Raw genomic sequence first — 12803 nt, 5'->3', positions numbered from 1 at the left:
CACACACAACACACACACACACACACACACACACACACACACACACACACACACACACACACACACACACACACACACCACGCACGCACGCACGCACACACGTACGCACGCACGCACGCAGACACACACGTACCTGGTTGATGGTTCCTAACGCGCCGTCTTCGTCCTCCTTAGCGTGCAGCGGTGCGTTGTGACCGGCGAACGACTCCCAAGGTCCGTGAAGGTCGTACGCCATCAGATTGAGAAAATCAGAATTCCTAAAATTTCCGCGCCACCACGGTCAAGTCACAACATCGTAACGACGACACAGAACAAGTAAAACATAAACAAAACTGAACAAAACGTCAATAGAAAGCCATCGTGGTTCTTTATATCGGAGCTATAAGTAGTAGCTCGCATCATAAACTATTGTCCAAAGATTTCACATTAACAATCTAAATATTTCCGCATTAAACCACAAACCACAATTACATTTTACTCACGCTGCCGCGGTGCATCTACCGCACGATGAACACGATCTGCACTAGTATACTAGTATGTAATTAGTGCATGTATATTGTTTGTGTATTAGTAAATAACCAGGAGTAAATAAATAAAAATTGCTGATTATTTATTCCTAGTAGAATGTTTACGTTTATGCTCACACTAAGCACGTCAGTATAAAACGAGCACGGATTCATTGGTTGCGTCCACCACACGTCAGACTCGTTAATTTTACTGGCTATATTTTTGCTTCAAAGGTTCCAAAACCGCCAACTTTTTGATAAATTACATAATAATCTGGTAAAAAATTATTGTTTAGTGTTTTCATTAAAAAATACACATAGTTGGGATAGTACGCGTAGGCTTTTTGACTGCGTGGGAGCTTGCGCCGTACCTGCATATGCCGTCGATGTCGTAGCCACGTCGTAGGTTGTGCTGTCCGATTGACACTGCGGCGCTGAGCAGCAGCCGCTCCTTACCCGTCCGACGCGCCTCATCCTCGAAGGCAGCCATCAAATCCTACCGGCAACAACAGTCTGATATGCTCACTGGTCATTCTTACATGCGAACAACAGTCTGGTGTGTTCACTGTTCATTCTTACAAGCGAACAACAGTCTGATATTTTCACTGATCATTCTTACAAGCGAACAACAGTCTGGTGTGTTCACTGTTTATTCTTACGGGCGAACAACAGTCTGGTGTGTTCACTGGTCATTCTTACAAGCGAACAACAGTGGTGTGTTCACTGGTCATTCTTAGACGCTAACAACAGTCTGATATGTTCACTGGTCATTCTTACATGCGAACAACAGTCTGGTGTGTTCACTGTTTATTCTTACGGGCGAACAACAGTCTAGTGTGTTCACTGGTCATTCTTAGACGCTAACAACAGTCTGATGTGTTCACTGGTCATTCTTACATGCGAACAACAGTCTGGTGTGTTCACTGTTCATTCTTACAAGCGAACAACAGTCTGGTGTGTTCACTGGTCATTTTTACGGGCGAACAACAGTCTGGTGTGTTCACTGGTCATTCTTACATGCGAACAACAGTCTGGTGTGTTCACTGTTCATTCTTACATGCGAACAACAGTCTGGTGTGTTTACTCGTCATTCTTACATGCGAACAACAGTCTGGTGTGTTCACTGGTCATTCTTACGGGCAAACAACAGTCTGGTGTGTTCACTGGTCATTCTTACGGGCGAACAACAGTCTGATATGTTCACTGGTCATTCTTACATGCGAACAACAGTCTGGTGTGTTCACTGGTCATTCTTACATGCAAACAACAGTCTGGTGTGTTCACTGGTCATTCTTACATGCGAACAACAGTCTGGTATATTCACTGGTCATTCATACGGGCGAACAAGAGTCCGGTGTGTTCACTGGGCATTCTTACGGGAGAACAAGAGTTTGGCATGTTTACTGCAGCAACCACCGGCAACAAGACGCGGTCATGTTCACTTGTCATTCTCAACCTCTTAACCTCGTAAATATTAGTCTTCAAAGTCCAAGGGACTACATCAAAGATGGAAAGAGACAAAGTTGATCAAATAGACAGATCAACACTGCGGATCGCAGTAGACAGAGCCTCAAGTTTGCAACTAACTAAAGAGGAACTCTTACGGGCGAACAAGAGTCTGGTATGTTTACTGGTCATTCTTACGGGCGAACAAGAGTCTGACATGTTCACTGGTCATTCTTACGGGCGAACAAGAGTCTGACATGTTCACTGGTCATTCTTACGGGCGAACAAGAGTCTGGTATGTTCACTGGTCATCCTTACGGGAGAACAAGAGTCTGGTGTGTTTACTGGTCAATTATACGGGCGAACAAGAATCCGGTGTGTTCATTGGTCATTCCTACGGGCGAACAAGAGTCTGGTATGTTCACTGGTCATTCTTACGGGAGAACAAGAGTCTGATATGTTCACTGGTCATTCATACGGGCGAACAACAGTCTGGTGTGTTCACTGGGCATTCTTACGGGCGAACAAGAGGCTGGCATGTTCACTGGTCATTCTCAACCTTATAACCTCGTAATCTCGTAAATATTAGTCTTCAAAGTTTAAGGTACTATATATCGAAGACGGACAAAGTAAGGACCTTTATTATTGAAGGCCATTACCGCCAAAACCTACCTATTTTAATTGCGCTTAAAATGTATTTTAAGCGCAATTGAATTCCAGCCAATCAGAACAGTGGTTTTTAATCGCGCTTAAAATGTATTTTAAGCGCGATTGAATTCCAGCCAATCAGAACAGTGGTTTTTAATCGCGCTTAAAATGTATTTTAAGCACGATTAAATTGTGGTAGCTGTGTGGCCGTTGTAGCTACTATACACCACTCACTCACTAAGTCACCTAGATTGCAGGTGTACATGATTACAGGTGTGCGCGCGCGCGCGCGCGCGTGTGTGTGTGTGTGTGTGTGTGTGTGTGTGTGTGTGTGTGTGTGTGTGTGTGTGTGTGTGTGTTATTTGCGTTACTTATATATAGGCGCGTATTCTATTCATGTACATAGATCGTTTGTAACGTAAGCGTTGATTAATTTCATGAGTCACTTATCAATTCAAATCAAAGAGCAATGCAATGAATCACAACTAAACCATGCGCGTGCTGCTATTAAACATATTTGTATGTAGACAATGTGCACAGTATAAATCAATTATTATTATTATTATTATTATTTATTATTATTATTATTATTATTAGCGTGTGCGTGTGTCAGTTCTATATAGACGTTATGCTATCTGTTTTATTGTATATTAATAATCACAATTATAACCATAGGGCCTACTGTAATAATCACTGTCAGTGCTGTGACTATACTTTACATATATGCTTAATATGCTATACGTATATAGCGTAATATGCTATACCCCCAAACCCTCTCCCCACACATATCCACACACAACACACACACACACACACACACACACACACACACACACACACACTGCACGCACACACACCACACAACACACACCACACACACACACACCACACCCTCTCCCCACACACACACACATACATACACACACCACACACACCAAAACACACAAACACACAGACACACACATAGACACGCACACACACACGCCACACACAACACACACACACCCCACACGACGCGCGCGCGCGCGCGCAACACACAACACACACATACATAGACACACACACATAGACACGCACACACACACACGCACACACACACATAGCACACAGCACACACAACACACGCACACACACACACACACACACCATACACACACACACCACAACACACACACACACACACACACACAACACACACACACACACGCGCGCGCGGCGCACACCTGTAATCATGTACACCTGCAATCTAGGTGACTCAGTGAGTGAATGGTGTTAGTAGCTACAGCGCGCCACACAGCTACCACAATTTAATCGTGCTTAAAATACATTTTAAGCGCGACTAAAAACCACTGTTCTGATTGGCTGGAATTCAATCGCGCTTAAAATTAATTTTAATCGCGATTAAAAACCACTGTTCTGATTGGCTGGAATTCAATCGCGCTTAAAATACATTTTAAGCGCGATTAAAAACCACTGTTCTGATTGGCTGGAATTCAATCGCGCGCTTAAAATACATTTTTAAGCGCGATTAAAAACCACTGTTCTGATTGGCTTGAATTCAATTGCGCTTAAAATACATTTTAAGCGCCGATTAAAAACCACTGTTTGATTGGGCTGGAATTCAATCGCGCTTAAAATATTTTAAGCGGATTAAAATAGGTAGGTTTTGGCGGTAATGGCCTTCCATACTTTTTTACTCTTTCGCACCCGTGTGCGTGCTAGGATTCCGCGTAATGGCCACGACCAGGGAGTGTGACATCCGTTAACCTGATAGGAAATACGAATCGGTATCCTCGCGCACCCGGTTAACAGTTACAACTAAGCGTGCCAGCATCCTATATGTAAACTCACGATCACACTATGGCATGTATTTTGTTTCATAATTCGATTTTTTTGTTTTATGGTTGATTTTATCCCATATAACATTCACGAATCGAATGATTCGATTTACGGATCGAATGCTTCGATTCACGGATCAAATGCTTCGATTCATGGATCGAATGATTGGATTCACGGATCGAATGATTGGATTCACGGATCGAATGATTGGATTCACGGATCGATTGATTGGATTCACGGATCGAATGATTCGATTCACGGATCGAATAATGCTGGCGGTTTTGGAATCGAATCATTCGATTTGCGAATCGAATTATTCGATCTGTGATCGAATCATTCAATTTCTGGAATCGAATGGTTCGATTCCAGAATCGAATGGTTCGATTCGCAGATCGAATTGATTTGATTTGCAGATCGAATGATTCGATTCCAAAACCGAATGGTTTGATGCTAGGATCGAATGGTTGATTCTCTTTCTGATATAAAATCAAATGATGTGAACATTTCAAACGGAATTATTGTCGATTTATTGCATAGAACATATGATAAAATAATCAAATATTATATGCGATAATCAATGTTATATGTGATAAATCAAATGTTATATGTGATAAATCGATGTTATATGTGATAAATCGAATGTTATATGTGTGATAAATCGAATGTTATATATGATAAATCGATGTTATATGTGATAAAATCAACCATAAAACATAAAATCGAATTATGAAACAAAAACCATGCCATACACATCTACGTGCTAGTATATAATGTATTTAAGCGTTATGGACTGGGGAGGTATGACGGTCTGTACATCCCAACAGGGTCTGGTATTAGCAGGTTTGCAAATCGGAAAAGAATTACTAAGCAGGTACAACTTGCCTATATAGAGACTAAAACGAAATAATCGAAATTATGCATGCATAGCTACACGGAGTTGCAATGGCAAGTGCTAAATTAATTATCTGAGTAATAGCGTACTTTATTTAACAATGTTTTACAACTTAAAATATCACAATTCATCGACACGAATGCTGAATATCAACCCACAGTAATCACCACTTGCTGACGATTCTTTGGTATAAGCAAAATGCACTGTCGTTAATTCAGACCACCACAGCAAGTGAAGACACGCGCAGTGATATAACACGTGTCCCATCAACAGCACAATTTGTCAGGAATAGACAAGGTTGTTCGCCGTTATTAGCGGACGAGCAGAAAATGAAATAAATATCAACGAAAAACATACACGCAAACGGAACATTTTATTCACGTTTTCACTTTTTTTACGTTGGAATGTATCAATTTCCGCCTGGTATTTACGCGTAATTTCTCGTCATTACTGCCACAGTTACCTGCATCATGAGTGGATAGTTTCTCTTGCTCTGCGGACTTCCTCCACGCTCTGTCTCCCCGGGAAACTCCCAATCAATATCCAAACCATCCATATTGCGAGATCTGTGAGTATAAGTAGGCACAATATAACAACAATTCCAACAACCTCTCGTTTAATGGTAAATATCTATATGTCTCCAAGTGAAGTCTAGGAGGTGCTCATACAGTAATTATACGATTTTAATCTAGTTTCTATACAGCCGTACACTAATGCATTTTAATTTGACACTGTAATATTATGGCTCGATTGCTCTCACGGGACTACTCGACACACCAACGTAATAATAGCGTGAAAATCTATTGCGAGGGTTGGCGGTCACGTAAGACCAAATCTAAGATGTATATCACAGTCAGCACGTATATGGCAGGCGAGGTGGACACAAATGGTATTTAGTGACAGTCACAAATTCGAATTAATTTTTATCATCTAATACATATTTGTGAAGTTTCTCTGTTTGTCTGTTCTCGATTCAAATGAATATGCAGAGGTCCCAAGTTGGGAAAGTCCAAGAAAAGAGCCAGAAATCCAAGAAAGGGAGCCAGCATTGGCCCAGCAATCCAAGAAAGGGAGCCAGCATTGGCCCAGCAATCCAAGAAAGGGAGCCAGGCCCATCGCCGTTTTTTCGCAGTGCGCAAGAACAGGAAAAAAAAGTTGTGGCGGGCTGCGATATGTGTTTGTCGCGGCACACCACCATTTTTTATAAAGTATACATGTAAAATCATCGTTTTATCGCCTTTTATTGTTCCATCAACAACAACGGCAAATTTAGTAATTTACTGATTTACTGATGTAAATTTTCATATGGCTGAAAAATGTTACAAACCGGGAGCTTCTGACCTCATTCCGGTGCACGCGAGGAGCAGCGTGTCATACCGGAGTATGACAGCAGATCAGGCTCGTCTTTAATTATTTACAAGCATGCCTTTAATTAATTAAATGCGTGTATGTAGGGTTACAAGCATGCACGTAATTAATTAAATGCGGTGTATGTAAAGATACATGCATGCTTGTAATTTCAACCAATCAGACAAAGTCTTACAAATAATTAAACGCGTGTATGTAAAGTTACAAGCATGCGCGTAATTCCAACCAATGAAATATGGTATGTGGTGGTATATAATGTAAGCGTATATGGCCGGTAGGAAAGTGTATTTACCTATTATATCTCGCGAACATGTAGGAGTTACGTTTCTAGAATTCTACATACATAATGATACATCCCTGTTAGGTTTGAGTTTATTGACGCACGATTAGCCTAATTAATTAGCAAATATGCACGCGCTGTAACGCCCATAGGCTATCATACGCATATCTCGCGAAGAAGTTGAGTTATAATTCTAGAATTCTACATGCATGATGATACATGTCTTAGCAATAAATCCCTGTTAGTTTCGAGTTTATTGACGCACGATTAGCCTGATTAATTAGCTGTTATTCACGCGCGCGTAATGCCAATAGGCTTATACAGGCATAGTAAGCGTATATGGTCGGTATATAGGAAAGTGTACCTAAAGTGTAGAGAGTAATATTGGATTGTAGGACCTTGGCTTCAATCAATAAATTGTGATATGTGACGGTAGACCTTGGCTTCAAACAGTAAGAGATGATATGGGATGGTAGGACCATTAATTATTATACGCTTACTATGCCTGTATAAGCCTATGGGCATTACCGCACGTGAATAACAGCTAATTATTTAGACTAATCGAGACTAAACTCACAGGGATTATAGCTAAGACATGTATCATTATGCAGGTAGAATTCTAGACTTATAACTCAACTTCTTCGCGAGATATGCGTGTAATAGCTTATGGGCATTACAGCGCGTGCATATTTGCTAATTAATTAGGCTAATCGCAAAGAAAATATACAGAAGATCTCAAAGATTATTGCTAAGACATGTATCATCAATGCATGTAGAATTCTAGAAACGTAGCTCGTATAGTTCGCGAGATATGATAGGTAAACACACTTTCCTACCGGCATATAGCGTGATCGCGTGATAGCGTGTGTGCGGCCGCGGGAGAGGGGGGGGGTTAACAGCTGAGTACCCACCAGCAAGTAACGCACCAGCACAGACAGTACAGGCGGACGCGGGCAGGGGGTTCGGAGTCGGGTGCCGCCATATTGACCGGTAGGAAACTGTATTTGCACCCAATTTTGTTACGCTGATTCTGATTAGTTGGAATTACGTGCATGCTTGTAACTTTACATGCACGCGTTTAATTATTTGTATGACATTGTCTGATTGGTTGGAATTACAAGCATGCATGTATCTTTACATACCGCTTTTAATTAATTACGTGCATGCTTGTAACTTTACATACACGCATTTAATTAATTAAAGGCATGCTTGTAAATAATTAAAGACGAGCCTGATCTGCTGTCATACGGGAGTCTCCCGGTTGGGACGTCTGGAATATGGGCCACTCTAGATACGTTCAAGGGTTTGCTTGGCAAGCAGCAAAGCAGCAGCAGCAGGAAATACTGGCCCCTGCTGCAGCGTGCCCCTGTCGCAACAGGATTCAAGTCAAAACAGTCAAAACTGGATTCAGCTGGCACTGACTTGCTTTACTTGTAACTAAGATACAGGAGATAAATAAATAAATAAATAAATAAATAAATAAATAAATAAATAAATAAATATATCTAGATAGATAGATAGATAGATAGATAGATAGAGATAGATGAATGAATGGATGGATAGATAGATAGATAGATAGATAGATAGATAGATAGATAGATAGATAGATAGATAGATAGATAGATAGATAGATAGATAGATAGATAGATAGATAGATAGATAGATAGATAGATAGATAGATAGAGATAGATGAATGAATGAATGGATAGATAGATAGATAGATAGATAGATAGATAGGTAGAGATAGATAGATAGATAGATAGATAGAAGATAGATAGATAGATGATAGATAGATAGATAGATAGATAGATAGATAGATAGCTATAGATAAATAGATAGATAGATATAGATAGATAGATAGAAAGATAGATAGATAGACAGATAGATAGATAGACAGATAGATAAATAGATAAACAGATAAATATATAAATAGATAGATAGATAGATAGATAAAAAGAGAAATAGATAGATAGATAGATAGATAGATAGATAGATCGATCGATAGATAGATAGGTAGGTAGGTAGATAGATAGATAGATAGATAGATAGATAGAGATAGATAGATAGCTAGATAGAGCAGTAGATAGATAATAGATAGATAGATAGATAGATAGATAGATAGATAGATAGATAATAGATAGATAAATTAGATAGATAGATAGAAGATAGATAGATAGATAGATAGATATGATAGATAGATAGATAGATAGATAGATAGATAGATAGATAGATAGATAGATAGTTAGATAGATAGATAGATAGCTACATAGATACATAAACAGATAGATACATAGATAGATAAATACATATAGATAGATAGATACATAGATAGATAGATACATAGATACATATATATATAGATACATAGATAGATAGATAGATAGATAGATAGATAGATAGATAGATAAGATAGATAGATAGAATAGATAGATAGATATAGATAGATAGATAGATAGATAGATATAGATAGATAGATAGATAGATAGATAGATAGATAGATAGATAGATAGATAGATAGATAGATAAATATATAGATAGATATTTTTAGGGTATTTTTCTTTCAACCAAGTGGTCACCAACTGAGCACTTCATTTCCCGGGTAACGCCGGGTGTCCTGCTAGTATATTCTATTTAGTGACTATCATATATTCCATTTAGTGGCAGTCATTAAATCAACCAATTAGATACAACTTATTTTTTTCTCAGCCAATCATAGGCATGGAATTATTGACAAACACTAAATGATTTAATAATAGACACTAAATTATACCATTTGTGTCCCACCTCGCCTGCCATACACGTAGCCGTGTGGGCAAAACTGCTTGAACGAAAATTAATGGTAAACCATGATTTTCTTGTTCGGCTGGTTCACGCGGGGCATAAATCCCTGAATTTACATAATGCATAACTCATAGACATAAGACCGCATGCATACTAAATAGTAACTATAGGTAGTTTCAGATCTGCGGTGGTAAAACCACCAAACGGGTGCTTCTTATTCTTGAACTGAGCCGAAACCACTTGTCCTAATTCTCTTCCATCTCCTTTTAGCCGCGGGGTTACATCCCCTTGATTTTCCGCAACTGCTACCCACGACCACCCATCTCCACCATCTGCATCACGACGGCAGAGCATTCATTACCTGTCTAATACCCATTTTATACTGGGGGTTATCCCGCTTCAGGTCCGGACCTGAAGCGGGATAACCACCAGACTAAAAGGTCGAAACATACTATAGCCCAAGCTAAAGTTATTCCGCTCTAGGAGGTGGTTCAGGTCCGCTTCAAACCCGAGCTAACGTCAGTATAATAGGTATCTCGACTTTAGCTCGCTTTAAATTCAGTGACATTTTTACCACATTTATACTGGGGTTTATCCCGCTTCAGGTCCGGACCTGAAGCGGGATAACCCCCAGTATAAAAGGTCGAAAAATACTTAGCCCGAGCTAAAGTTATTCTGCTCTAGGAGGTGGTTCAGGTCCGCTTCAGACCCGAGCTATCGTCAGTATAAAACGACTTATCCCGAGCTAAAGTTATCCCGTTTCAGAAGCGGGCTAAAGTCGTGCGCAGTATAAAAAGGGTATAACTGACCTTAAATCTTCATGGTACAGTGCGAATGTAATAATTAATCGTGACGGAATTCGATATTGATCACCATCTATCAAACTTCTTCGTTCACTAGTCTCCTTACCGTAGAAACACATTGCTTCTATAGCGTACAAAAGAAACTCGTAACCAGCATGGCATAGAGGCCGAATGTAACCATACAGCACAACGTAGAATATAACCACCGTAGGAACAAACAGTAGACTTGCCGTACCGTAAAAACGGAATGGCGTTCGTCGCGAAACTCTTGCGACCCTGGGCGGTGGAGCTCATCTTACTAAACTGCGACGGCCCGAAGTTATAGCCGCCTATCGCCAGCATCACCTTCAGCTGCGGGTTCTTCTGCTTGAGAGCGATTATCTGTTCGTACATCGCTGTAATATAGTATAATAGTATAAGTGTATAATATAGAGATTATACACTCTATAGTACATCGCTGTAATATAGTATAATAGTGTAAGTGTATAATATAGAGATTGTACACTCTATAGTTCATCGCTGTAATATAGTATAATAGTATAATAGTATAATAGTAGTGTCACTCTATAACTGCATGACAATCAAGGGGCACGCCAAAATATTCTTATACATACAGGTATCCGTTTTATAGATTTCATCGCTAACGCAAACTTGGAGCATTTAGAGCATTTTAGATTTACGCGACAACTGTGCGCCCATATTTGCCCCCGAATTCTCCGTCTGATGAATCATCGCCTTTTCATGAGAAACAGCGAAAGGGAACGAGAAAGAATCTATACGTGCGTACACCCCTGTCTACTCCATGGACCGCAATATACAGTAAAATGATTACATACAACTAACCTTCGTCATTCCATTCGATCGATTTCAATTGGTAACTCGGTCCGGTACTGAACAGGGCGAATCCGTACATTATGTGCGTGCACAGCTTGGGGTCGACATCCTTCGGAAGGAACTTGGCGACGCCTTGTCTGTACTGCGACCAGTTCGTATAGTAGCAGACGATTCTGTAGGCGGCGGCGTGCTGAGCGAAGAGCGCCAAACACATCACTAGCGTCGGCAGCATCATCGTCGGCGTCATCCTCATCTGCGCACAACGAGTGCAAGAGCGATCTGAGCACACATATTATATGCTGTCTCCCCTCTCGCATCTTCTTGTCTTTATAGCTGCCCACGACCACGGCACTTTCGTCATTGCATGTACTGCAGCATGCTACCGATTGTATTAGTTGAATCTTTACGTGTCTCCGCTCTTCTTCCATATATACGTCATCGAAATACATTTGCAGATGTCGCTAAGGCCGTGTTAATTATTATCCTAACCGTAATAAGCAAAATTGTTATGACGTCATACACATCGCAATGGCGACGGCCCCCTGCATGGGTATTGTTTCGATGTAGCAGAAGGCGTAAATATGCCGAGAAACACGAAGGACCACATTAACACGTACATACGCACGTTGCTGCCCGAACAAGATGGTGGGTTGGAATTCTACGACTGAAATACTTACGTTTATCGTGAAGTAGTAGTCGCGCTTGTCTCCCGATCGCAGCGGCAGACGACGGCAGCTTGCTTTGATTTTGAGCGGCCGACGGCAACACCCGTCGTTTTATACCTGTAAGCACCAAGATCTATGCCACCCCAGAGCGATTCCGATGGTCTCTGCGGGTCGGCCTTCGCGGAAAGGAAGGACAATGTCGATGCTCGAAGTGAGCAGCACAGAAGCAGCAGGTTGCTACTGCTGTAGTGAGGCTGCGATGAGTATGCGCCATCGAGAAATATCTCACGCGAAGATTGCTCATGCGAATACCTGTTTGCGGTTCTAAGCGCTGTTGCCTGTCTTTCTGGGAAACGCAACAATTTGCCTTCCGGCGTGAAAACGCGCCGGTCGATGGTGGCCGGCTGTGTGTGCTGGATTTCGCTATCGACAGGGTCTCTGCGTCGACATTACGCGTACGTGTGTCAGATGAATGAAAGGTGTGCTGCTAACGGAAGCGACAGACCCATGCACCACCTATACCTCTCTCTGCTGGCTGGAATTCGTGCACGGCCAATATGCTGAGGTCCGCTGATGAAAAAGTTGTTGACGGCGAAGACGGAAAATCTTAGTTGATGTAAAAGATAAACTTGACCGTCAAAGAGACTTAGCGTCTCACCTATTTTTGTTTAACGTCGTTTATTAATATTTTCACCTTGGGTCAGGGTGGGGTTGGCCAGCGGCGGGGTATATCCATAGTAT

General features: G+C 41.0%; 1 protein-coding gene across 1 annotated transcript in view; it reads right to left on the bottom strand.

The window, feature by feature from the left end:
- Nucleotides 1–12423, bottom strand: part of LOC106821593 (chitotriosidase-1-like) — a 25863-nt gene extending 13440 nt beyond the window's left edge. Inside the window, exons 1-6 of the mRNA XM_014826475.1 lie at nt 12075–12423; nt 11407–11650; nt 10799–10958; nt 5795–5897; nt 878–1002; nt 134–257 (exon numbers count right to left, since the gene is read on the bottom strand). Coding sequence (XP_014681961.1) covers nt 134–257; nt 878–1002; nt 5795–5897; nt 10799–10958; nt 11407–11650 — 756 coding nt within the window. The 5' untranslated portion in view covers nt 12075–12423. The remainder of the gene's footprint in view (nt 1–133; nt 258–877; nt 1003–5794; nt 5898–10798; nt 10959–11406; nt 11651–12074) is intronic.
- Nucleotides 12424–12803: the final 380 nt, after the last annotated feature.

This window comes from Priapulus caudatus, unplaced genomic scaffold (genome assembly GCF_000485595.1).
Source record: "Priapulus caudatus unplaced genomic scaffold, Priapulus_caudatus-5.0.1 Scaffold78, whole genome shotgun sequence".
Classification (NCBI taxonomy): Eukaryota; Metazoa; Priapulida; class Priapulimorpha; order Priapulimorphida; family Priapulidae; genus Priapulus; species Priapulus caudatus.
The sequence above is the reverse complement of the archived record's forward strand: the minus strand, read 5'-3'. Positions and strand labels throughout refer to the sequence as shown.